General features: G+C 48.4%; 1 protein-coding gene across 12 annotated transcripts in view; it reads left to right on the top strand.

Moving 5' to 3' along the window:
• The window catches only part of ZMYND8 (zinc finger MYND-type containing 8), a 111,303-nt gene that overhangs the window by 59,918 nt on the left and 23,740 nt on the right, over window positions 1-27,645 (top strand). For all 12 annotated transcript variants that reach the window (XM_080686421.1, XM_080686415.1, XM_080686412.1 and 9 more), the window contains 5 exons: window positions 283-398; window positions 5,330-5,811; window positions 13,984-14,124; window positions 22,643-22,795; window positions 24,805-25,314. In XM_080686421.1, the coding sequence (XP_080542547.1) occupies window positions 283-398; window positions 5,330-5,811; window positions 13,984-14,124; window positions 22,643-22,795; window positions 24,805-25,314 (1,402 nt within the window). The remainder of the gene's footprint in view (window positions 1-282; window positions 399-5,329; window positions 5,812-13,983; window positions 14,125-22,642; window positions 22,796-24,804; window positions 25,315-27,645) is intronic.

Genomic DNA, 27,645 nt, shown 5'->3' with positions numbered 1-27,645 from the left:
GCTCAGGGCCACCCAGGTAATCACGACACAGCCAGTTTTCAAGCCCTGTTTTGTTAGCGCTCAGTTCTTGGTTTCACCGTTTACTTCCGTTCCCATCTTCGCCCAGGCCTACTGGCCACACACCGCCTCGGGGACACCACCTGGGAGACTGTTCGAAACGATTCTCTTTGAGTTTGTGGCCTCTGTCACCTCTGCTTCGCTCTATCCCCACACACCACGCATTATGTATGTCTCTTGCTGTCAAATACATTCAGACTCTGGATTTTGTTTTTCTTCTCCTAGAGCAATCCACATCCTTTGGTCTGGGCAAAACTGAAGGGCTTCCCATTCTGGCCTGCCAAAGCTCTGAGGGATAAAGATGGGCAGGTGGATGCCCGGTTCTTTGGACAACATGACAGGTGGGAGTTAAAAATGGGCTGCCAACGTGTAGCTCTCACTGAACCTTTGACACGGTCAGTGGGTACGAGGAGGAGCGGACGGTATGGCTATCGTTTTGTTGATTGTCATGATACATACCCACCGGTGATCTCGTAGTTTAAAAGAACTGTCCTGTGCTGTGTTGGCCTGGCAATAATGCGTGGGCTTCAGCTTTTCCAGGTACATTAGAAGAGAATCTTGCTTTCATGCTTTTGTTGATGAAACCAGCACCAGAATAAGGTTCCATGGTTATTTCAAATGCTGCTGTTCTTTTTCTTTTTTCTTTTTCCTGGAGTAAATCAAACCGTTGTGCAAATTGGTTTTCAAAATAATGTTCTCCGCTATCAGAAGCATTTTTCCCAGGTTACTGGTAAATGGATCTCCTATCGCCCCACCCCCCTTCCCTTTTCTCTGAAGCTAAATGAGAAATTATAAGGGGTGACTGTTTTGGCAGGTGTGAGCCCTCCCTCCCAGCCTTTCTGCCTTCCCTCGCCCACTGCGAAGGGAGTTATTCCCGTGATTAGCAGTTCCCTTTAGAGCACAGCCCCCTGCGTGCTCAGAACCACAGGTAGACTGATGAGCAGCAGTTAATATCTTAGCTCTATTTTAGCGAGTTAAGTTATGATTAAATAAGGCAAAAGCCCTTTGGAAGCCCCACCGAGCCGTTTGACAAAAGTGTGGGAGTGTGTAGGGGAGAATATGTAAAAGACATAATGCTGAGTATGACACACAGCCACAGAACGTACAGACCGTGCCGTTTATGATTTCATACAACACCAGAATCTGCAGTACCTCGCTCTCTGTTAAATTTTGCTTAGCATCTTGCAAGTCAAAGAAAAGAGTGAATTCCAAAGTAATCTACAAAATCATTTACTAGGGCTCCAGGCCGTCCAGTGTTAGGAGGCGAAATGGAAGTTAGCTGAGATGATCATGGGTTTGATAGGAGGTATTACCCTTTATTTGATTTTGACCGTTTTTTTGTTGGAACGCTCTTAAAAACTCATTTATTTGTTCACTCAAAGAAATAGGTATTTGGTGCCTGCTGTGGGCTGTGTGCTGGATGCTGGGGCCTTAGGATCGGGTAGGCAGACAACACTGTGTCTGCTCATCAAGAGGGTGGCATCCTAGCGGGCAAGACTGATAATACACAAGTAAACAAACAGGAATGATGCTCTCAGGTCAGCAGGGGTCGCTGGGGCCCAGTGAAGATCTGGGTAGAGGGGCCAGAGAGAGCAGAGACTCGGGCGCGGAAGGGCCAAGGCCCATGGTGCCGGGGAAAAGCCAGGAGCACCGTGTGGCTGGAACAGGACGAGGGAGGAGAGGATGGTAAGACGTGGGGTTCGGAGGTTGGGCAGGCCCCGGATCACATGGGCTGTTGTCAGGAGCCTGGCTTTTATTTGAAGAGCAAAAGGCATTGGTGGCAGGTGCATATCTTCCCGCCTCTTCATTAGCACATTCCTGTGTAAACCGATGATTTGGGGATATTCTTGGTCTGCAGTATAACAGTATGGGTAGACTTAGGATACAGGCCCCTGTGCCCCCGTTGTTCCCCGACCCTTAGAATCTGCTTTCAGCTGAGCCAGTCTGCACGGACCTTTTTCTCCTCCTGACGCCCCTTGAAGGTGGCTTTGGGGCAGGAACTTTGCTAGCTCTGGAGGCTGTATTTTTAAGACAGCAGCACAAATCTGGTTAGATTTTCTTGAGCTCCCTTGGTGTCCTCTGCCCCCTCGGAGGGAACATGCTGAGCTGTTGGGTGAGGAACGTGCATTGGGCAAGGTATTTGGACACGCACAGTGGTGGAGGGACTATGTTGGCCTTGTAGGAAGGTTAGCCTTGGGCAGGGAGTCCCTGACAGCGGTGGGGGAAGCCACTCCTTCAAGGATGAGCATCCCTCCCTCCCCTGAGATGCCTTTAAAACAGAATGGGGCCGCGTTGTCCATAGCTGGCTCTGGATCAGACCCAGGAACGCGATGGGGAGACTACAGGGAGGCTGCAAGACGGGTAGCATGCTGTCCCTTTTATGGGGAGTTTGCTTTTGGGGATGTAGAGCCAAAATGTGAGCCTGGACAGGTGTCAGTGGAATAAGACATATTACGGACGACTACCTGGTCACCGCCAAGGTAATGAATACTGGAGCCCGGGAGGCTCTTCTGCAAATCAAGGCATGATCTCAAGTGTCTCATCACGTGCCTTTTGTCCTTTAAAATATCTTTATTTCACCTGGCCGGTTTTGCTCAGTGGTTGAGCATCAACCCATGCACCAAGAGGTTACTGGTTCCATTCCTGGTCAGGGCACATGCCCAGGTTTTGGGCTCGTTCCCCAGCACAGGGTGTACGGGAGGCGGCTAATCGATGTTGATGTTTCTCTCTCATCGATGTTTTTATCTCTCTCTCCCTCTCCCTTCCTCTCTTTCTAAAACCAATTAAACAAACACACAACTTTAAATGCTATTTAAAAAAATTATTAAAATATATTTTGATTTTTTTTTTCAGACACACAATATTATGTAAAAATATAGAAAACATCTTATTAAATTCCCGCAGAGCTGGCATTAACTGAGGGCCAGCTACGCAGCAGGCACTGTTTTAAGTGCTTTTTATAAAAGTTGCTTTTATCCCCATTTCACTGGTAAGAAAACTGAGGCCCAGAGCTAGGAAGAACCTCAGCTGTGGCCTCTCACAACATTGACCCCACAGGCTGTGTATTGTTAAGCAAATCTAATTTTCCTTTAAATATTTCCTGGGCCTGCTTAAAGGAAAAGAAACAGTCACTTTCCAGAAATCACTTGCCAAGCAACTTCATTGAAGGCACTTAGGAACCTTGGAAGAAACAGGTAAGGCCCCGATACCAGATAACAGTGTGGGGGAAACTCGGTCCCAGGGACCGACTGGCTGACAGCTCCTGGTGGTGCCGGGACTGGGGCATGTTCTTTGCTCCTCTTGGTACCCCTCAGGTTGGAGCTCCTCCTCTCCTTTACTGATGGCAGCGCTGAGGCTGGCTCAGGGACGGGAGTCACGTGTCTGCAGACAGCCCTGGAGCCTGACCGCTCCGCAGACCTGTCCCGTCCAGTCAGGACCCTTGCCCCCCCAGTTGTGACACCTGGAGTCTAGGTCGTTCCATCTGGGCTGCAGATGTGGTTCCTCAGGTCTTGGCATAGAAGCAGCAGTGAGCTGGAATGGACGAGAAGCTGGTCGCTTCCAGCACTCTTGAGAGAGCAGATATTGTTGGGGGTTCCGATGTAGTGTGTGTTGCAATCTAGCACCCCCAAGAGTTGCAAACAGAATTCTGCCCCATGCACATCCTTTATTTCCCCTGGGCTGCTGTTTCTTTTAAAAATAGGAGTGAGATGCAAACCATTAAAATTTGGTAAGACGGAGTAGAAATTCCTATTTTGTTTCTCTTTGAAACCTTGGGTGGCTTGGTAGTGTGGGGCTGATTCTTACAGGGGCACTTCTGGTCGCACTCGGGGATGGTATTTGCATCAGACGGCCGTGAGTTTAATTCCTCCCACCGTGTACGTGGCTTCCTACAGCGGGACACCAGGCTTGAGTTGATGGTCTGAGAAAGCCAAAGGCCTCCTTGGAGAGCTAGCTCACTCCCACCAGATTCCCAGCTGCAAACCGGGTTGAGGCTGAGGAATAAAATGTGACCCGAGTCACAGCTTGGATGTTTCTGTGTCAGCTCTGCCTTCCCCAGAGCATGGGAGTTGTGTGCCCATCTCCTGCCTGAGGTCACGCGGGTCACTGACTCCAGGAAAGCAGCTCATGTTCTCATGCAGCCTCTGCAGAGCCCACGGGGGTGTGGGGTGTTGAAGGTAGGGAGGAGGAACCAGCCTGGGAAGTGGAGGGCGCACACCTGAAGGCTAAGTGAGGGGCTGTTTTCTCGTGATTTTCCATGCGAGCTATCTCACATTCAAAGCCATGCACCTCCTTGTAGGGTTATGGCTTTCCACCATTTCCTCCTTGCTTCATGGAGAACCCCAGTTTTTAAATTCATTAAATTTTTTTTTATTGTTTAAAGTCGTACATATGTCTCCTTTTCCCCGATTGACCCCCCCTCCCGCAACTCCCTCCCCCTAGTGAACCCCAGTTTTAAAAGAGAAAACGTTTTATTGTTTGAGTGCAAAATAGTGAGCCTGGGGAGTAATTTTCTCTTGGGAGGTGTGGTCTAGGATGCAGTGACTGTCTTCTTATTCTCTACCAACCCAAAGCCAAAGGGGGCGTTATTATTTTTTTATGGATTAAAATGACAGTCTATTGAGGCTTTTAATGTTTCATGTTCACGTTCAGTCCTGATGACATAACGTGTGTTAAGTGGATTATTAACCATTCAAACCAAGTCATTTAAAAAAGAAAAGGAATGTGCATTTAAGAGTCTTGGCAAGCATACTAGGCTAATTGGGTTTGTGTTAAGAAAAAAACAATTCTGAAACAGACCTGAATGTTCCATTGACTGATGAATGAATAATGGAAATGTTGTATGTATACATAGTGGAGTACTATTCAGCCTTAAAAATTATGCCACAACACGGCTGAAACTGGAGGACAACATGCTAAATGAAATAAGCCAATCATATAATGCATGATTCCATTTATATGAGGAATCTATGTCAGATTCATAGAATCAGGGTGGCATCGTGGTTGCCAGGGGCTAGGGGCGGGCAAATGGGGAATTATTAGTCAACAGGCATAAAGTTTCAGTTACACACTATGAATACGCTCTAGAGATCTGCTTGCTGTACAATCTTGTGCATATGGCCAGCAATTCTGTGTTGTACCCTTATACATTTGTTAAGACGGTAGAACTGTTAAATGTTCTTAACCACAACGAAGTAAATGTTTTTAAAAAGTTAAAAATCTTGGAAATGACCCAAGTCCACTTAAAATCTCTCTCTCTCTTTTGCCCTCCTAGAGCCTGGGTTCCAATAAATAATTGCTACCTCATGTCTAAAGAAATTCCTTTTTCTGTGAAAAAGACTAAAAGCATCTTCAACAGTGCAATGCAGGAGATGGAGGTTTATGTGGAGAACATTCGCAGGAAGTTTGGGGTTTTTAATTACTCTCCGTTCAGGACACCCTACACGCCCAACAGCCAGTACCAAATGCTGCTCGACCCCAGCAACCCCAGCGCTGGTGCCGCCAAGATAGACAAGCAGGAGAAGGTCAAGCTCAACTTTGACATGACGGCGTCCCCCAAGATCCTGATGAGCAAGCCCATGCTGAGCGGGGGCACTGGCCGCAGGATCTCCTTGTCGGACATGCCGCGCTCCCCCATGAGTACAAACTCCTCCGTGCACACGGGCTCCGACGTGGAGCAGGACCCCGAGAAGAAGGCCATGTCCAGCCACTTCAGCGCGAGCGAGGAGTCCATGGACTTCCTGGACAAGAGCACAGGTCAGCCCCGGACGGGAGAGGGTGGAGGAGGCCTCCGGGATTTCCACAGCTTCCACACCTGGTGGCCAATGCTGACCGCTTCGCAGAATCACAGGGAGCTTCTTGGGGTTTCATTCCAGTGGAAAGAGGGACGAAGCTGGATCCTTGCTGTTGGGGACCAAAAAATGACAAAAGCATTCCCAACAGGCCAGCTTGCAGGTCATTCCTAGAAGTGGGCAGAGGTGGTTAGAAATCCCCTTCAGGGTTCAGCTTATATGCCCCTTAGATTCATCACAGCAACTTTCCGCAACAGTTTTTCTTTCTCAAGAATTTTATTTATTTAAATGTTTTTTGTTTTTTTTAATTGATTTAATAGAGGAAGGGAGAGGGAGAGAGAGATAGGAACATCAGTGATGAGAGAGAGAAACATTGATCGGCTGCCTCCTGCATGCTCCCCACCGGAGATTGAGCCCGCAATCCAGGCATGTGCCCTTGACCGGAATCAAACCTGGGACCCTTCAGTCCACAGGCCCACGCTCTGTCCACTGAGCCAAACCAGCCAGGGCAAGAATTTTATTTTAATGGAAACATTTTTCTATCAAACCCATGCACTTACATCATTTAATGCTTAAACATCAGAGAAATATGCGAGGTGAACAGTATTCCTCTTTCCCCAAGAACTGCCCCACTCCTCAAAAGTCCCCAGGTTAAACCGCTGCCTTGCATTTTGAGACTTGCTGTAGCTGAGCGATTAAGAATGAGGACGCTGGTCTCAGATGCCAGTTCTGCCACTCCCACCTGTGTGGCATGAGTCAGGGTCCCTAAGCTCTTCTGCCTTAGTCTCCGCATCTGTGACGTGATGATAGGAAAAGGATCTGCCTCATAGGTTCTGATAAGGATTAAACGAATCAAATACACAGAGGCTTAGAACGGTGCCGGGAATAGTAAAGGCTTCAAAAACGTTGACGACTGTATTATTTCTTATGGCAGCCGATCAGATGCCTTTGTTCTAGGGCGCAGTAACTCGAGTTGACATAGTTTCAGAATAAAACTTCCCTTTGCCCTTTAGTTTCTGGCCAGAGTCCTTAAAAGCTTCCTTTTATTCCATGACATGATTCCACTTAAGCCCAGTTAACAGAACACGGTGCATAATCGCACAGACTCCCGGCCTGCTGGTTCCCAGGGAGAGCTTGCTTTGAGAAGGTGTTTTAACCTCGGCAGCAGGCCCGGGAAGAACCGCTGTTGCATGAACTTTCATTGCCACGATGTTTGCCGCGTTCTAGTACCGCCTTCTTTATTACATTCTTAAATAGGAAACCTCCAACTTAGCTTCATCCTCAGCTGAATAAAATGTTTAAACTCCTGTGTTTAAATTGCTTGTTGTATTTTTTCCTAAATTACATGAAATGAATACATAAACTTGTCATATAACACCTGTTGGGCCATGAACCCATTCTCCGTTCTCCTGCACTGTAGTTCAGAAAAACAGTTTCAATGTATTGACTTTAGCTTCCTTCTTTCTTCCCTTGGGCGGTACAGAGGTTGAAATGACATCAGAAGTCCTGGCAAAATTCCTGATCGTTTGAGTAGCGTGTTAGGTCCTAAGTTAGTAGACTTTGAAGTCCTTCTCCCAAATACAATCCCTTTGCTGGGATGTGCTTGGGTTATTGGGCTAATCCTGAGTTGTACAGCCAGTGAGTAGTTCAGGAAGAGAAGGTGATACTCAAAATTGTTTTAACCTTAAAAATTGCCCCCTTTCCTGTGAGGGCCCCGATAGTAAATACGTTAGGCTTAAGTGGGTCTCTGTCACAACCAGGCAACTATTAACACGGTCGTCGTTACTAACACAGCCATAGGCAGTAGGTGGCGGTGACACTAAAGTGTAAATTTCATATAATTTGTATGTTTAGTGAACTGTTAATCCTTTTGATTTGCCCCTCACCCTCCAACCATATAAAAAATGGCACAAATAAGTGCCTTCTTAGCTTGCAGGCCATACAAGAACAGGTGGTATGCTGGATCTGGACCGTAGATCCAGCCCACGGTTTGCCAACCTCTGTCATATAGATTAAGAGAAACTGGTTCAGTCTCCCCATTTTACAGAAGGCAAGTTGAGGTCCCTTCGGAGAGTGTGGGGGAGGGGCCAAGGTTCCCAGTGCCCCATCCTTACTGTAGAAACAGCTAGTCTGTTTTCTTTTCATTGCACTCTACTGCCCTCTGCTGTTTGCAGTGATAAGAGCATTTATTGGAAGAAGTGGACTAGTTATTGAAATATTCCCATAGTCAGACAAGACTGATTTTTCCAAAATTGTGTTAAAAAAAAAAGATTGCCATAGGAACAGAAAAACCATATAGTTACAGCAATGAAAATTTTTTAACAAGCAACATGAAATGGAAATAAATTATTAAATAAAACCTATATGAGAATTTAGAAACCTTTTTTGTGAGGGGAGAGGGTGTGTGGATTGAGGAGCTCAGAATCATGTGTCTGTGACCTTAGAACTGGATTTAGCTTTTTGAGAAGCACTTTGTGCAGCCAAAAGCCTTATAATGGAATCCCGTTGTCTTAATGGTCAAAGTGGTTTATATTCTCAGTGATTTTTTTTTTTTTTGCTTCCCCCTTTATTTAGACCTCATGACCGGAATTTATGCCTTTGTCAATATTTGCTTGTGGGAATCCCAATTTAAGTCATTAATATGTTTTAGGATGAGAATCCTGGGGCCTGTGAGCTAAAGGTCCTTTGGTCTTACAGTCTATATGGGTTACTGCTTAAGGAGAAGGAAAAACACATTCATAAACTCCTTTATATTGTGAAATCAACATGTATTTATAACACAGTTGTTATTTACAAAGACTGAAGTCACGGATGATACCACCTACCACCGTCAGCCCTTAGCTAGTTTCCAGGACTTTCTCCATGTTGGTTTACGTCATACTCTTGCTTTGAAAACTCAAATACGTCCAGAGGTCAGGCTGATACGGAAATGAGAGGTGGGGAAGTGGTAGGGATTGGGGTGAACTAAAGCAGAAATACACCTTCTCGTGCTGCATTACACGTACACACGTGTGCTTGTGTGTGCAACACTCCCCAAAGCAGTGCAGTGTTTATAACCCGATGCATGATATCCTGAGCTATCTAAAGGGCATTGGGGCCTTTTCCTCCTCCTGGGTATAGCCACGTGGGAATGGGGGCTGAGTGTTGCCAGATTTCTGGTTGTTCAAGAGAAGTTTCAAATATTTTTTTAAATGCAAACTACCCAGACTTTTAAATATTGGCTCATTTAAAAACAACAATAATATGCTAGGTCAGATGCATCGGGCACTGCTTGGTGCATGTATCACCTGTTTGCAATGTCTGGTGTAGACTGGAGTTTTATTTATTTAAACTTAACCTTGTGTTCTGAATGCTTTTTCATGTTAGTAAACAACCCTTCAACACAGCATTTCTGTCCCGTCGTTGGACCGTCCAGTGATGTTCTGCTGTGTGGCTCATCCGTGCACACCACCGGGACTTGTTGACACACAGGTTGTTGACAAGGTTTTATAAGCAGAGGAAATTTAGCATGAATCAATCCCTCCTTCACCCCCACCCCACCTGGAGGGCTGGGGTGCGAGGGAGGGAAGGGCCGTTTTTTCTAACTTAATTCTAAGACTCCTGTTTCATGTAATCAGAACAGCATTTAGCACAGGCTAGGATTTTGTAAATGCAGATAATAAATGATGTGCTTTAGCCCACACTCATAAATTGTACATCAAAGTATAAAATCTTATTAAATTATTGGCGACTTCAAAGCCCAATAGTTTTTCCTTTGGGCAATATTTATGGCTTTATAAAAGGATTGGCCTCTGTTTCAAAGCTTAATTGAAATGAGCATTTCCAAATGTCTTTTTGCTTTTGAAAATGCCTAGAGTGACTCCAAGCAGGGTTTCTCAGTCTTGGCACTGCTGACACTTTGGGCCGGATGACAACTCTGTTGTGGGACTGTCCTGTGCTCTGTAGGTTGCTCACCAGCATCCCTGGTTCCTACCCGTGAGATGCCAGTAGCACACCCTGTTCACCATTAGGACCCCCAAAATGCCTCCAGACACTGTCACATGCCCCCTGGGGCATAGTCACTCCTCCATTCCCCATTGAGAACTACTGATTTAATGTACCACACTTGTGAATTTTAGCTCTGACAAAATTCTGATTGCTTCACATTTATCTTTGAAACTCTTCAATATTTACATTTAATTTTGTCTCACTTTTTTCTTGAACATAATATTATATAGTTAATAGCACATCATTGTACCCTAAGAGATGGCAACTATTAGGAATTGGCTATTCCTTCAGATATTTTTAATATATATAATCACATGGATGATAATAATTTTTGGGGGGTAGATTGGGATCATACTAAGCTTTTTGCTTCTTTCAACTTAGCGATATTTCTTTGGCTTCTTTCTATGTTAGTGTATATACTTCTAATTGTCAGTAGTATATAGATTGTACGTGAATGTGACAAGTGTTGAGGTCAGAACTAAATTTTGGGAACTATTACTTGGGGAGGAAACCTGGTTTATGAAGTAATGTGAATGCAAATGTTTTAAATGGATGCACCCATTTGTTTTCTTCACGTAATTTAATTTTTCTGTATCTACATCCTTGCTAACTTTCTGATGTCCAATGCTGTAGGCATTTTGGCCAGCTTAGTATTTAACATGTTTCTCTAGATGGCCACATACAAAACCAGAATAAGTTTCAAGAGCCTATCTATTCATCTTCACTGCAGTCATACAATTACGGTGCTTTTTCTTTATGTACATTTTTCTGTATTAGCGTGTATTTTCAAAGATTTCAGCCTGCATCAGAACGGCATTCCTTGCTATGGCCCAGGAACATCCCATGTGGCTATACCACAGTTTGTTGAGGGACATTTGGGTTGTTCCCACCTTTGGGTTGCTGTGAACCGAGTTGCTGTGGACATTTGTGTACAAGGGTTTGTTTGCGTTCCTGTTTTGGGTACATACCTGGGAGTGGACCTTCATGAAATGTACAGGTATTGTCTGTGTGTGTGCTGCATGAATTTCTCTGCTTTATACATAAAGTGTAAGATATTTGTCATCTTCTAAGCCCCTTGAGGGCCATATTGTCCCTGTTGGGATGCACGGGCTGGGGTGATAGCAGTGGAGACGGCCGTCAGTGGAGGGATTGGGGGTATATTTTGGAAGTGGCGGGCAGAGGCCTGGCTGAAAAGTTGGCTAAGTTGAGGCAGGAGGAATGGAAATGGCCTTGGGTAGCCTGGTGAGTGTGTGTAGCATTAACTGATAGGGGCTGAGGCAGGTACATGGTCTGTCACAAAGCGGGCAGGTGGCACTCGGGTGGACAGCGGCCTGGCCTTTTCAGGGCTAGTTTTCAGGGACCTGTGGGTTGCTAAGGGGCTTAGGCTCTGCCCCTCTGTCAATGGCATGAAGCATTGCGGTTCTAGAAGCCTGTGGGGGTGGAGAGTGAAGCATGCCTGTCTCCATGGAAACCAGTGTTCTTCCATCACTCCTATCCTTGTAGGGTCCAAGTGCTCTGTTTATAAAAACATGTTTCTTGCCGTAGCCAGTTTGGCTCAGTGGATAGAGCATCAACCTGCTGACTAAAGGGTCCTGGGTTGGATTCCGGTCAAGGGCACATGCCTGGGTTGTGGGCTCAGTCCCCAGTAGGGGGCGCACAGGAGGCAGCCAATGATTCTCTCTTATCATTGATGTTTCTATCTTCCTCTTCCTTCCTCTCTGGAATCAGTAAAAAATGTATTTAAAAAAACATGTTTCTTAAACCTCAATACTGAAACTTTATTAAGGAAACTTTGTATGTCTGTGAAATTAAAGGCTTGTTCCAGTTATTTACTTATTTTTATACACACTTGCTCCTATGCGCGCACACACAGGATTATATTGGTTGATTTTAGAGAGAGAGGAAGGGAGAGAAACATTGATTGTTGGTCCACTTACTTACGCCTCCATTGATTGCTTGTATGTGCCCTGAGCAGGGATCGAACCCGCAGCCTTGGTGTATTGGGACGATGCTGTAACCCACTGACCTGCCTGGCTAGGGCCACACAGAATTATAAAGATCATGGCTTTACCTGTGTTGTTGCTTGAATCCTCTGCATGACCACAAGTGGGCAGGGCTCCGTTAGGCCGCCGCCCGGCTCCTTGCTTTTTCAATTCCATCTGTCAAGCAGGGAACTGTGGATTCACATGGTTGAGGTCTCTTGTGACAGTGCCTTTGTGTGGGATTTTGTTCCTGTTCCCTTTAGGGTTAGGCTTCTTGGCAAGGTTCCCCACAGTCCCCAGGAGTGCTTTGGCAGCGTGCTACGTGAGCCCCTCTCGGCTAGGCCGGCTTGTTCCTTTGTTTTAGAGCAGCGGTCGCCAACCGGTGGTCCGTGGGGCCCGCGAGGTCCGAAAGGTTGGCGACCGCTTTTTCAGAGAGTACACTTAGCAAAGCCTGGTCGGCAGTCCTCATGGGGAGGGCATTATACCCATCCTTGCATCCACCGAAAATCTCTTGGGAGCAGGTGGGGCATAAATGAGTGGATTATTTAAAAACAAAACACAAAAACACTTCCCAACACTAAAGACTTGGAAATACTTAAATCTTTTAAAGTGCCCTTAACTTCATTCTTGTTTGTTTATGTAACAAGCACTTTATTTCTGCTTGTTATCCCAGTAGTGGCGAGAGGAGCAGGTTAGTACCAGTAACAACAGCCCTCAGAATGTTGTATGCTGGGTCAGGTCTTCGTTCATTCTTACAGAAAAACTGACTTAAATTAGTATTCAAAAGAGCTGAGTTCTCAAAAAGGTTTCGAATGTTTCTTCAGCACTTGCTAAGCCCAGGCGACCTGCTCCCCACCTCTGCTCCTCATTTCCGGAGGAGGCGAAGGATTCCCAGAGACACGACTGCGTGGTCCCCGTGTGGGTGGATCGGTCTCAGCACTTGTTGACATTTGGGGCTAAGATAGTTCTTTCCAGGGACACTGTCCTGTGTCCTGTAGGCTGTTGGCCCTATCCCTGGTCTCTACCTACTAAGGTGCCTGGAGCACCTGGTCTCCTGGTCTGACAACTGAAAGCATCTGCAGACACTGCCCTGTGTGCCCTGGAGGGCGAGTCACTCCTGGAGGAGAACTGCTGGTTTGGATGATTGAAACCAAAGCCCTAGAGGTGAATGGGAAATGGAAAATGCTACTACACTACAAGCAAGCGATGCACAGGGTAGTACTTACCAGATGCCAGACAGCTGTCCAGATGATTAACTTACTTGGTCCTTACAACGTGATGAGTGTAGGTACTGTTACCCTCCCTTTGTAGCGTATTGTTAGTATTCCTCTTGGTTGCTGCCAGGAAAGGAGATTCAGAGACTTAAGGTAACGCACCCAAAGTCACACAGCAAGTCAGCCACAGAGCTGGGACTTGCACCCAGTCTGGCTGCCAGTCCATGCCTGAGTCCACTTCTCTCTGCATCTAGAGTCTTTCCCACTGTATTACGTTAAAGGCAGCGTTGGCAGGTCCTGGCGCTGGAGAGGAGGTGACCTCAGGTGTATTGGTGTAGACGTTACTGAATACTCATTCTGAGCATCCCCATTTGGCAGGTGAGGAAATTGAGGCAAGCACCCAGGCACAGTAAAGGGGGGGGTAGTTTACTTATGTCTCTTCACTCCATCGGGGCTGCATTTAGCTTCGTCAGCATGCCGTGGGAGTCCCAAGCTCTCCTGAGGGGTCCAGTTGGCCTTCGGCAGGTGCAGTAGCTGTGAGGCCGACCCCTGCGTCTCCCACAAACGGGTGATATGCCATTGGTAAGCCTGGCTCTGGTCTCTGCATCTGGCCCGTGCTGGGGGCTGCTTTAAATTGCTATTTATTTTGAGATTTTTTACACCCATGAATGGGCCAAACCAATTTCAGTGGCAGCTTAGCCGATTTGTCTTAGAGCTTTGTGTCTAATAGAATAACTGGGAGGCCTCCTGCCTGTGTGGCTGTAATGGTTTAACATGGGGAGGAAGTCCTTTGCTTTGAAACAAATGGCCGGCCCTGCCCGCTCCCCCCTGCTCTGGTGCCCTGCTGGAATCAAATACAGTTTCTCTGCTCTTCCCCACCCCACACCTACCTATAAGTCTGATTTGTTTATTTCTACGTAACTCTGTCCTTTAACAAGTGCCTTATCTTTTCAGCGTCGCCGGCCTCCATGAAGACAGGCCAAGCAGGGAGTTTATCCGGCAGCCCGAAACCTTTCTCTCCTCAAGCATCCACACCAATCACAACGAAAACAGACAAGACAGCCACCACTGGAAGCATCCTGAATCTTAACCTGGGTCAGTGGGGATTTTTGGAAGTCTCTTGCTGGGGCACCTGAATATTTTTGCAAGTTATGATGTCTTCTTTTGTGTGGTTCTTGAACTCTGAACTCTTTTGAGTAAACTGTTTAAAAGGTAAAGTAGAGGAACAGGAAGAGTGGTCAATAAAAGGGACAAGTGAGGGATTTCCTGTGGGCTGTTTCATGAAGTATCTTAGGCCAGTGTTTACAGCCGTACTTGCCCTTGACCATGGTCACCCAGTTCTCACGTGTAAATACATATATTTGAAGTTATATGTGTGTGTACACATATCAAGTATTATGAATCAGTATTTACTTTTTTATGTGCAGTATATTCTTAGATCAAATTCTTTAGCAGAAATTGGCATTGGAAATGTTAATTACCTAACTTTAGGAAGTTACTAGAGGCCTGGTGCATGAAAATTCATACACTGGAGGGGGTCTCTCAGCCCGGCCTGCCCCCTCTCACAGTCCAGGAACCCTCAGGGGCGAGAGGCGACCTGGCGATCAGCGGAAGGCGACGCCCCCATCACACCTCTGCTGCTGCCACTGCCGACAGTGCAAGCCTCGGCCAGCCCTGGTTACCTGAGCCTCGTGTGGCCCTGGGCGGCTGGGGGGCTGAGGGAACTGGATGCTGCCATCTTTGAGGGCATGACAGTCAATTAGCATATTCCCTCCTTATTGGCTGTGGGTGCTTCCATCTTTGTTAGGGTGTGATGGTCAATTAGCATATTCAGTCTATTAGATAGGATTATTTTCCTGATTCATTCCACTGTTTTCTAGTTTTTATTGAGCATCTGTTATGTGCTGTGTACTGCTTTGGCATGGGGTAGAGTGCGGGAGGAAGGGCGCTTGGGTTCTAGAATGGGACAGAGAATCATCAAGGTAGATAAACAGGACAGTTCATTCCGGAAGGTAAAGCATGTTCATATGATAAGGAGAGAGGTGGGCAGGGTGGAGGTGGGGAGAAGAGGCCGTGGTTCAGTGGGTGGAAGGGTTAGAGAAGGCCTATTTAAAGGGGAGAGTTGCATGACAGGAAAAACCAGTCATGCTAGGACTAGGAGGAGGAACATTCCAGAAGGAACAAGAATGTTACAGGCCCGAGGGTAAGGATCGTGTGTGCGAGGAGTGGCAAGGAGGCCCAGGTGGTGTGTCCCGGTGGCTGATGGGAGGTTAGGAGGTGAGGTTAGAGAGCACGGGGTCTGAGGACCCTGGATTGAGCAGTGCAGAATGTGAACTGACTGAGAAGTTTAGAAGGATTCTTGGCTGCTATGGAGACTAGCCCATGTCTGCTATTCCCAAACCCGGCAGTTCCTCCCTCCCCTAAGGGTATTGCAGTGTCTGGAGACATTTCTGGTTGTCACACCCGGGGGTGGGGGTGCTGTTGGCATCTGGTGTGTAGAAGCCAGGATGCTGTTGACCACCCTACACGTGGAGAGAGTGGGCTGCCACAGCCAGGAATTACTGGGCTGTGCCAGTAACTGTTGACAGATTGGATGTGGCAGGAGAAATAGGAGCCAAGGGTTCAGTTTTAGATTTTGTATTTTGGTGGCCCCAGGCCAGGTCGAGGCAGGAGGGGTAATTCGGGGAATCTTGATTATACACGGGGGTGGGCGAGAGCAGTGGTCCTCACAGAGCTGGGCAGGGGTGCCTGCTACTGGCATTGAGTGATTTAGCGGTTGCAGGTCAGGGATGCTGTTTTACATCCTATGCTGCCCAGGAAGCCTGCCCCCCACACGCCAACCCCCTCAGCAGGGAATTTTCTCGTCCCAGTGGCGGTAGTGCTGAGATGAAGACCCTGGTCTTAGGGTGTAAAGGGTGGGTGGGGGCCCTGGGACAGGACCATGGAGACAGGTCAGCAGGAGGGGGCAGGAGCAGTGGACAGGAGCGAGCCTCCCTGTGTGTGGGTGGTCCCGGGGCCTCTAGAACAGGGCTTCCAGCGTGACTACAGAGCCTGCGGTGGTCAGTGCCTTCCGGGGTCATCTTTTCCTGCAGTGGCCTTTTCGGAGGGAGAAACTGGGGTCTGGAGAGGTGGCTTCGGGTGCCCGGGATGGCAGAGCCCGAAGGTGGTGGGGCCGGGTCAAGCCTGTGCTCCGTGGAGGCCAGTGCCCTGTGCACCCGGTCACCGTCAGTGCCACCCAGATGTGACTGAACAGTCAGGGGGATGGAGGGGCTCCAGTTCAGATTCACTGGTGGGAATTGCTCACTTGAACAAAAAGGAGACCCGTTTGCTGCCTTGGGGAATAGTCCTCGTGCTCAACAGTGTGGTTTGCTTTCTCATACCTTCCTCCCACCTCCACACCCCGAAAAGAATTGCCGTGTGGAGGCGTTCTCACGGTCACATTTCCTCTTTGCCAACCATGCATGGCAAGAATAGCTCCTTCTCTAACCCAGGCGGGCCGTGGGCATCCTCGTGACACTGGGACTTCCGGTTTGGCCTGAACCACCGTGGGAGTGCTCGGTTTCTCCCTGCCCTGCGTTTGGGTGGGTGGGTACAGCGGAACCAGGCCCCTCCGGTGCGGAAGCTCCCGCAGTCCTTCCCATTCGGGGACACGTGCCTCATTTTGTCAGCAGGAACGGAAGCATTGCGAATGTGGGCGTTTTAGGGCGTCTTACCTACTGGAAAGAGGATCAGAGAGGGATCCGTGAAAAGTGTCACGGATGGGTTGAGAAATGGGAAAGTGGAAGGGGATGCTAGATATTTTTCCAGTATCCCAGGGAGGGGACGAAAGCTTTATGGTGTTTCATTATGTCTATCATCTGTGTGATTGCTATGAGCGGACAGAAGTGCCAGGGACAATGACGACATTATTATAGCTAACAAAATATTTAATTAAATTATACTGAGGAAGGCAAGCTTACAGTGATGGCAAACAGACCAGTGATTGCCGGGGGTGGGGGCTGGGGGTTGGGGGGCGGTTGGTGATCTCAGGGAGTCAGTGGCAGATGGCATTGCCCTGCATTCTGTTTGTGGTGGTGGTCACACACATCTCGGCCAGTGTTAGAATTCAGAACTATATCCCCCCAAACATGAACTCTACTCTCTGCAAATGAAAACTACTCAGAAATGGCAACAACCGTCAAGGTAGGTACTAGCCCCATTTCACAGAAGGCCCCGAGGAGTGAAGTTGCCTACCCAGGGTCACACATGGTTCAAGGTGAAGTTGGGCCTTCAGACTCAGGCCTGTTTTGCTGTGTAACTTGAGCTTTTCACCAGGATACGGGAACTGAAATGCCTCAAGATGGGGCCGTGTTTTGACTTTCATGTGAAAGGGGTCGAGGGTAGAGTGATGATTTAGAATGAGGGATCACACAGAGGACAAGGAGCCTTTTTAAAGGAAGCAGCTCCCACCACTTGAACCTGTGTTGTCAGATTCTGAATTTTCAAAAAAACAAATCGTTTTTTGTGTGTGTGAATTCTCCTAGTTTTAAAGAAATGTGGCATCAGTTTCATAAAAAAATAAAAAGATCTCTACTTGGGCCAAATAAATACAATTAAAAATATGAAAAACCAGCCCATGGGTCATCCGTGGTTGCTTCATGACTCCCATAGTTACTTTCTGTGCGTGAATGAGGGGAAGCTTTATGCAGGTTGCCCTCGGCCTGCTGCTGACACACGGCCTCTCCTCTCAGCTCCAAACAAGGAGCCCTGGAGGCTTGGCATGGCCCTCCTGTGGCTTAGCTCGTTGTCATAAGTAAGGACGAGCTGGTGGGACTAGGAGAGAGGAGGCCCTGATTCTTGTCTGCATTCCGGTTTGCCTGGCCTGTGAATTCTCACCTCCTCTTATCTCACAGAGGGTGTCTGCTTGGGGCTGGACACACCCAGCAGTCCCACGGGCCTGGGAGTGACAAAAACTGGCTTTGCTGCTCCCCCCACGTGGGTGCCCGGTGCCTGGGTGCCGGTGCCGACTGAGCAATGGAGCGTTCCTGCCTGTTCCTCCCCGTGGCTGTCGGGAGGCGTCCTTCCTTTTTCACACGAAGCAGGGCCTTGCATTCTGAGAGCCCGGCTGCAGAGCTGGGGCCTGGGTTTCCCAGAGGTGGTCTTGGTTTTGTTTTTGGCAGTGAGTGCAGCGAGGAAGATCGCTGGGTGGCCTTGAAGGCCAGGAGACCATCTGCTGGGGGATCCTGTCTGAATATTGTTCCCGAAGGAGCTGCCATCTTGTGGCTCCTGGAAGTCCATCCGGTATAGTCCCCCAGCAGCTTTTGAATGAAGGAGTTTTTTTTTCTTTTTTGCTTTAACTGAAAAAGAAGTGGTTATATTTCTCTTTTAAAAAGCTTACTGGTTTTGTTGTGGTTTGGTTAATCCTCACATGAGGACATTTTTTCCGTTGCTTTTCAGAAAGAGTGGGAAGGAGGGAGGGAGGAAGAGAGAGAGGAAAAGAGGAACATCGATGTGAGAGAGACATCGACTTGTTGCCTCCTGCACGTGCCCCGACTGGCATCTAGGGGTGGAGGTTAGGGTTGCTGCTAAACATCCTACAATGCGCAGGGCAGCACGCCCTGCTGCTGCCGCTGCCGCTGCCGCCGCTGCCACTGCTGCTGCCGCTGCCGCTGCCCCCAACAGAGACCTGTCCAGCCCTGAATGTCTGAGCGCCAGCATTGAGAAGCCCCAGGAACACAGGTTATTCATATCTATACTCGGTTTCCTTCTTTCTCCCCCACACCAGTGCTAGAGTGCGCTACCGGTTGTGCCCTCTTCAGTAAGCAGGGGGGTTGCCCATAGCAGTGCACAGAGCTCTGCTACCGTTTCAGCAGCTGCGTTTAGTGCATTTCCAGGTGAACTGTGCCTTACTTATCCAGGCCCTTACTTAGGGAACCTAGGTTGTTTTCCTCTCTCTCTCTCTCTCTCTCTCTCTCTCTCTCTCTGCTGATGGTAACAGCTGTCCACATGGGAGTGTGTATCCACAGGATGAGTTCCCAGAAGTGGAACCCGGGTCAGAGGCCACGTGCAGCTGACGGTTGGCTGTCCAAACAGCCAAATTGCCCCCTAAAGGGGCTCTTGTGATCTGTGCTCCCTCCAGAATTGTAAGATCGTGCCTCTTTCTCTAGCGTGGGTTTTTTTTTTTTTAAAATCACTGTTTCCATTTGTAGCCTGAGCTGTCTTCATATCAGCTGAAAAGTTCAAAATGTTGGCAGCAAGGGTAGATTCGGAAGATACTCCCGATATAGAAGGGCAGGATGGAAAGACTCGACTGGGAGCTAAATGAGAGAGCAGCCCTTCTCCTCTCCGTGCGGAGGAGAGTCAAGTGCAGCTGAAAGTTTCAGAAAGATAATCACATTTGGCTAAACTGAAGTTCCACTCCCAGGGACCTGATCCCAGCCCCCTGGCTTTTTTGTTTCTTGTCAGAATGAACATTACAGAAGCATATTGACTCGAGCAGCCTTATCTTATAAAATGTGGCCCTTTGCCTCTTCGTTCCCCTTGATTATGAGGTGTGTAGGTCTCTTTCTATGAACCCTAAGGTTTAGAAGTGTGGTCTGTGTGTCAGCACAGATACGCCAGGGTTCAGGCAGATCAGGAGTTTTCTTCACTCACAGTGGTCTAATACAGGGTTCTCAACCTTAGCTACCATCAGCATCACCCAGGGAACTTTTAAAAGGCCAAGGCCCAGGCTGTACCCTAGGCCAGTCTCGGGGGTGGTGGCCAAGGCGTTAGGATTTCTTTCTTTCTTTTTTGAAGCTCTACAGGTAAGACCTATGTGCAGCCAGGTTAGCAGTCCCTGGGACTCATACAGGTGATGGCACATTTTGTAGCCTGCAGATCAAATCTGGCCCCTCACCTGCTTTTTAAATAAAGTTTTATTGGAACACAGTCATACCCATTTGTTTGCATATTGTTTCTTTTCGCTTTTTTTCTTCTTTTTTTTTTTTTCTTTTCGCTTTTGCACTAAATCTTGTATTGTATGGTCCGTACAGTTTACTCTCTGGCCCTTTACAGAACACGTTTGCTGGTCCCTGGGTATAGTAAGTGTGTTTTTCTGTAACTGCGACATGGAATCGATGAACTGTACAGAATGTTATTGAGGACATTGATGAGCATATCACTTGGGTAGCATCCCTCCTCCCACCCCACCTCACAGTATTTCTGTGAGATACTTCTTTTCTAACTTATGTTTGAAAGGCCCGCTTTTTCCCTCTGGAATCCAGTATGCGTCCTCCTTTCTGAGAACAGAAATGACCAGGCAGACCTCATATTCTTCCTTTTGCTGTCAAGGTTGGAGCTTAAATGTTGAGTCCTTGAGTCCTATTTGTACTGTCTTTATTTGTGTCTGTTTTTCTTGTTTCCCTGGTCCTCCTCCTCCGCCTTCTCCTTCTTGCTATTTGATCACTGCTTCCCTCTGTCTTATCTTTGTAAGGTGCTTCTGCAGTAAATTCTTTCCCTACAAAGTGGCTGTGCATTCACACCTGTGAGTGTCCTCAGCCCTGGTGCTGCCGGCGCTCCGAAGAGGCCCTGGTCAGCGCGCGCACGTACGTGGCTGTTTCTCAGAGCTTTTTCTTAAATGACAAGGATGCTGTCATGCTTGGAATCTCCCTGGCAGCCCGCTCCGAGTGTGTTTTTGGGAAAAGGGCCTTCCTAATCCTAGTGGAGGCCTCGTTGTGGCGATAAAATCAAGTCTTGAGCAATTTGTTGCTCTGGTCACCTGTGAGTGTGTTGGGTGGGGCATTTGGGAGGCCACCTGTGGTCACTTTAAAGGAAGGAGTCTGAGCGTGCAGTGTGGGGAAGTGGCCTGTTCCTGAGCGAAGGAGAAGGTTTGTAATTCAAATCGGAAAACAAAACAAAATCGAAGGGAGAGAGGGAAGGCTTTGAACAGCCTTTGTGGCCCAGCTGTCACTCTGTATCCTGGGCCTCTTCACAGCCTGGGCGACAGAGGCGGCCTTTGGGTGGGTGTAGCAGGGAGATGAAGGAAGTCAGGGTGTGAGCTCTGAGCTGGTGCACACAGGCTCAGTGGTAGCGTCTCTGTGTCCCTGACTCGATGCCACATGCTTTCTGACAGCTTCTCTGGGATCAGTCTGGGCAGGGCATAGGCCCACGTTCTCAGCTGGGGTTGGTTCGAGGGTGGCAGGCAGGGTGAGTGATGATGCTCCCGCCTGCAAAGCTCCTGTGCATTCTGGGCCTTTGCAGTCACCTTCATTTTGTCCCCTTCTTAGGTTTCCAGGACACTAGAGGAGGCAGATGAGGAGGCAGGGAAGGAATTCCAGAAATGCAAACGTGCCTTGGCCTGTGTGGCTCAGTTAATTGGGCATCGTCCTGTGCACCGAAAGGTTGTGGGTTCGATTCCTGGCCAGGGCACATTCCCAGGTTGTAGCTTGATCCCTGGTAGGGGGTATGGAGGAAGCAGCTGATGGATGTTTCACTTCTCACATCGATGTTTCTCTCTCTCGCCCTCTCCCGTCCTCTCTCTCAAAATCAATAAAAAAATCTTAAAAAAAAAAAAAAAGACTTACCAAAGAATACTAAAGGCAAAATCATTTGCATTAAAAGAAAGAAAAGAAAGAAATGCAAACTCATGGAATCTGGTTCAGTTGCTCTTATAAAGAACCCATGGCAGAGGGGGTGGGGACAGGACCTCGGCCTGAGTTGAGTCGTCAGCAGTCAGAGGCTTTTGCGAGGGACGAGGGTGAGGAGCTTGGACTCTTTTTTTTTTTTTAAAATATATTTTATTTTATTTTTTTTACAGAGAGGAAAGGAGAGGGATAGAGAGTTAGAAACATCGATGAGAGAGAAACATCAATTCAGCTGCCTCTTGCACACTCCATACTGGGGATGTGCCCGCAACCAAGGTACATGCCCTTGACCGGAATCGAACCTGGGACCCTTCAGTCCACAGGCCGATGCTCTATCCACTGAGCCAAACCGGTTAGGGCACTTGGACTCTTCTTACCAGAGGGAGAAGACAGATTTAATATCCAGGGCTAATCTGTTTCCCTTTCCTCAGATGCTGTGAGCCAGAGGGAGCTATAGCAGGCTGGCTGGCTGGAAGGTCTGCCTCTTTTTCTAGTTTTCTCTGCCTTTCTAATGTGCGCTCCAGACTAGGTTTGAGGAAGAGTGAAGAATGAAGCTTCTGTGATAAATGAGGAGCCCCGGCTCCCAGTTATCGGGGTGTTCTCGGAGGGGCTCAGCGTCTCTTGGATGCAAGGCCTCTCTGATGTGGGCTTGGAGTTCAAAGCACAGTCTGGCCAGACTCATGTCACTTGATCTGCCAATATTGAGATTGAGCATTTGACGGTAACCTTTGGTGTTCGAGATTCCCTAATGATGCTGAGTTCCACTGACAACCATCTGGCTGGGACGGTGCGTTCTAAGTACTGAGTCAACCTGCCAAGTGTTTTCTTGGGCTATTATCTCCCGAGTCCGCCCATGTCATCAAGCCGATGATACTGCTGGGACAAATGACAAAAATGTTTTAGGTCTTTTCCCTCCCGTGTTCTAAAATGCGTTGTTTGCGAGAAGGAAGCAACGTCACGGGAGTTGTTTGTAATGCCTGGTCTGACGAGGGCATGACGGTATCTTCCAGATCGAAGCAAGGCCGAGATGGATTTGAAGGAGCTGAGCGAGTCCGTCCAGCAGCAGTCTGCCCCCGTCCCGCTCATCTCTCCCAAGCGGCAGATCCGCAGCAGGTTCCAGCTCAATCTTGACAAGACGATAGAGAGTTGCAAAGCACAGCTAGGTATGTCTTTGGTTTGCTTTCATCATCATCATCATTTGTGGGGATACCACCCAGGAGAAGTCAAAGTTGGGTCCTGGCTGCTTTGAACCTGAGTTGTTTGCTCAACTAACATCTGTTTCCCCTCGTGGTAAATATTTCAGATTTGCTAATTGTCCAGACAGGCTCTTTGAATTCCTCCGAGTTTATTCTTAGGTTGTGGCAGCCTGCAGGTGCCAGGTGCAGATGCTCTAGGAGCAGACTGGTCCTCCTGCGCCTGCCTCTGTGCACCCTCTCAGTACATGTCAGAGTCCTGACGTCAGGATCAGGTATGCCCCACACGTGTCCAACACAAATCCTTCTCCTCCAGACGGGGCCCTCCCCCCCAGCAGACTCATCCTGCCTCTGTACCTGTTGCTTCCCTCCCTCTTCCCCCATGCTGTCTGCCTTCATACTGCTGACCTGAATCCTTTCCCTAAGGCTCAACTTGGTGTCACCTCCTCCAGAAAGTCTCTTCTGACTGCTCTCCCTATCTGCCCACCTACTTCGGTACTTCATTGCTTAGAAGCAACAGGGGTCCCTTTCTGTGGGGTATCCCTCCCAATCTAGACTGGAAGCTCATTGAGGGCAGGGAGGTTGCCTGCGGGGGATTTGCATTCTTTAAGGTACTTGGTCTTGTGCACATAGGAATGCTCTGGAATATTGGTTGAATAAGGAAATAAAGCAAGGAGGGCATTTATGAACAAGTAGGGGATGGCTGGGCCTGAGAGAGAGAGAGAGCCACTCCATGGTGAGGTTTATGTGTTAGTGGGGGCCTTGGACCTTTGGGTGAGAAAGGAGCTGTGGTTTGGAGTCACCTGGGCTGTGATGGGGTTGCCTGTGTGGTTAGGACACTGATGGGCAAGGATGAAGTCTTGCAGCCCATTTAAATATCTCTCTTGATTCCCTCCACCCATGTGGCCTTACTTCTTGATTTATTGTTATTGTTGATGAGAATTTTAATATTTCCATTCATGGAGTGTTTCCTATGCACCCTGCATGGTGCTAAGTAAGCACCGCACAGAGATTGTCCTGGGAGGTTGATGCCATTATCAGTCCCATTTGCTGGTGAAGAAACGGAGGCTTAGAGAGCAGGTCACTCGTCGGGGTTACACAGCTAATGAAGCAGAGGGGCAGGATTTGAATTCCTATCCTTTGGGCTCTAGTACCCAAGCGTTTCCTCTCACGTTTGTGGTCATGCCCTCCCTCATGCTTGTCCTCCTCATGTCTGACCATTAGCTACAGCAACAGAAGCCCTTTCCCTCGCGGGCCGGTTAAGCAGACTGGCCAGGTCTGCTCTCTCAGCAGAAGCCTGCCATCTTGGTTTCTGTGTGAAATTGCCTGGTTTGTGAATTGGGCAGTAAGTTCCAAATTAAAAAACAAGAGCAAACAGCAAACTACCCCATGGGCCCAACCATTGCTTCCCAAATGAAATGTGCTGGTGGTCAGAAGTGGCTCCCGGGCAGTGAGCTTGCAGTCTCCGCTTTAAGGCTTTGGCTTGTTTCTTTGCGCGCTGGACGCAAAGGGTGAGGGCGTTCGTGCTTTGGGGATGTGTGAGAACAGCACTGGTGAGTCAGGAGCCCAGGGTTTCCGCCTTACCTGCCTTGGTTTTCTTTGTGTCAGGACAAGGGATTGCTCTAGGCCTCTATTTTCTGTTCTGTAAAATGGATCAGTTTTAAGTGTCTCCCTGGTGTTCCCTTCCACCCCTCCCATTTCCTGTATCCCAATTAGTCATCAACACTGCTTAGAGTTAGTTCCCGAACGGATGTTGTTTGGTCCCACGTCGTCTTTGGAACCCTCTCCGAACTCAAGTTCCATTTGTCAGCAGACTTCAGGGGCAGTGGGTCCACTGCTCACCGCCCCAGGCCAGTGTGATGCGATTTGAAGTGTTTTCTTTCTTTATTCCCAGGGTTTAGCGTGGGAAATGTTAGCGTTTTGGTCCTGCTCTTTATGTTGTGACTCCGCCACATGCTGGGTTTTCTCTTTGAATTTAGGCATAAATGAAATCTCGGAAGATGTTTATACGGCCGTAGAGCACAGCGATTCGGAGGATTCTGAGAAGTCCGACAGCAGCGATAGTGAGTATATCAGCGATGACGAGCAGAGGTCCAAGAACGAGCCAGAAGACGTAGAAGACAAAGAGGGCGCTCAGATGGACAAAGAGCTGTCTGCTGTCAAAACCAAGCCCAAGCTGGCCAGCCCGGTGGAGATTAAAGAGGAGCTGAAAAGCGCATCGCCTCCCAGCGAGAAAGCAGACCCAGGCTCAGTCAAGGAAAAGGCGAGTCCCCCGCCGGAGAAGGACTTCTCGGAGAAAGCCAAACCCTCGCCTCATCCCACAAAGGATAAACTGAAGGGGAAAGATGAGACGGATTCCCCCACAGTCCACTTGGGCCTGGACTCGGACTCAGAGAGCGAACTTGTCATAGATTTAGGAGAAGACCATTCTGGGCGGGAGGGTCGGAAAAATAAGAAGGAACCCAAAGAACCATCTCCCAAGCAGGATGGTAAGTGACTATGCCAGTTTCCAGTTTCTTGGTTTGGTGTGGAATGCCACCATTCCTTTGTGTGATCAAAAGCTGTGTGACCCTCTAATGTCAGCACAGGAGATCAAGCGGAGCTGTGATTGGCTCACAGTCACCTCGCTGGTTATCTGATAGGACCAGGACTTAAACTGGGCCTGCCCTCCCCTCACCTGCTCAGTACTCAGCATGGATGATTTTGAGTTGAGTTTTGAGTTGAGAAACGTCTCTCAGAAAATAAGTTGCTCCTGGTAGTCAAGTTATTTTTAGCCTAAGCCACTTCTTCCCTGGTATGTTTTTTTCATTTTCCAGAAGTATTTGTCAACATTTAGACATTTGACAAGATTGAAATTGTTAGGAGTGTTCCCTTTGAAGGTCTTGATTAGTCTAGCCTCCCTTCCTTCCCCTCATGCTGCCCAGGCATCTCAAAGTGTGTTTTCTTACTAGAACACGAGACCATTTGGGTAGGTGGTGCCAGGATGGTGAGCACTTCTTGGGGCACTAGAAATCAAGCGGGCACTGCGTGGCGCACACCCGAATCGGTCTTCACCGCCTTGGCACTTAACCCACCTGATGCCGGGGATTTTCAGCGCGGGGGCTACTGACCTCTGGTGCTGCATAGCGCTTTGTCCTGGGCAGTGGGGGTGTTGAGCAGCATCCCTGGCTTCTCCCCACTGGATGCCCGCAGCACCTGCCCGGTTGAGGCAATTCAAAGCGGCTTGACATTGCCAGGTGTCCTCTGGAGGCAAACTCTGCCCCAGGTGAGAACCGCTGCCTGAGTCTCGGCCGTGCTCACATTGCTGCTGTGTAGACTGGACCAGCAGTGGCCGCTGCCAGCCGGCGGAGCCCAGGCACGTTGGCAAACCCCCAGAGGGAACATGTGAAGATTTGCAGGGTGTCCTTCCTATTGGCAAAGCAGTCAGCGCATTGTTCAGTTGGGTTGATACGTGGGTCGTGCGGAGAATCCAACACGCCCAAGAAAGATGGCGGAGAATTCACTGGGGGCTCAGGAGAACTGCCTGAGGACACATGAGAGATGGTAGCCATCAGGCCGTAGGCACTGGGTGAGGAACTTAAGGGATTGCCAGGTTCAGTTTTGACGGTGCCCATCGTCTGATAGGACCTAGCTCCTGACCCAGGCCCACGAGTAAGGTGTGAGTGTCTGCCCCTGGGGGTTTTTGAGTCTGGCAGCTTGAAAGGCCAGGCGGGGATGGGCCTTGAGAATCTTTCCTCTGTGGTTAATCGGCTGAGCTGCTCTGGAACCTCCATCCTGCAGGTCATCACAAGAGGCCGAGAGGTCCCTGGATGGTGCGATGGAGGGAGGGAGAGGGAGCAGTTAGGAGGACAGGAAGGATTGACTACCACACCATCCCGGAGTCATCTCTTAGATTTATGGATGGTGTCTGAAAAACGTGATCGTGTAGCAGAATGGGGTTTGAGGGACCTCCGCTGACGTTTCAGAGAGAACAATAGGAGTAGCCTTTGTTCCACTTGAAGGACTACTTGGGTGCAGATGGGAGTGCTCCTATGAATGTTGTATTTATACTGTTCCTTTCTTTCTGGAACAAATCTTTTGATTGATTGGTTTTATGCCTCCTCCTTCTCCTCTTCCAGAAAGGATTTGATAAGAGTACATAATCATGAAATAAAGTTGGGTTTTCATTTTTGCTGTGAGCTCCCTAGCAGTCAAAGCAAAAAGGGAAACACAGTCCCTTAAAAGGTGTCATATTGTCCAAAAAAATATAAAAAAATTCCATTGATTAAATGAAGCAGACATCTGAGGGAAATTTCTTGCACTAACACCTGAAGGAAATTTCTCCAGGAGACCCCTGAGTGTGTGGTGGATTAAACTGAAGATGATTATAAAACATTATTCAGTTACAGCAGATTCTTACGGGTGGGGCAAAACTGACTAGTCTTAAATTCGGAGCCCCCTGATGGTGGTCTGGGTCTTGAAGAATTGGCTTCATGTCAAACTTTGCGTTAGAGCATCTTTTCAATGATGTGCTTTTACTTATAAATTTATTAAAGTGAAGGGCATTTTGGAGTGTGCTGTGGTGACCTCCAACTTACCTGCAGGTAGGAATGCAGCTTGTGTGTAGGAATCCTCAAATAGTAACACAGCGTTTACAACCAGTGATCTCAGGCAGCAACAGAGGGAGTCCACTTGGAGACCTTGGCTATGCTTACCTGTAACATCAGTAGTTGCCACCCTTCTCTTAAAAGGCCCTCCTTCATGCACACAACAGTTGCCAAACTCCGGAATAAGTAGATCAGTTTGATGGGCGATTTCTGGTGTGCTGGCCTTTAAGAGAT

Source organism: Plecotus auritus (assembly GCF_963455305.1).
Source record: "Plecotus auritus genome assembly, chromosome: 8".
Lineage (NCBI taxonomy): Eukaryota > Metazoa > Chordata > Mammalia > Chiroptera > Vespertilionidae > Plecotus > Plecotus auritus.
Note: the sequence above shows the minus strand (reverse complement) of the source record. Positions and strands in the feature narration are given on the sequence as shown.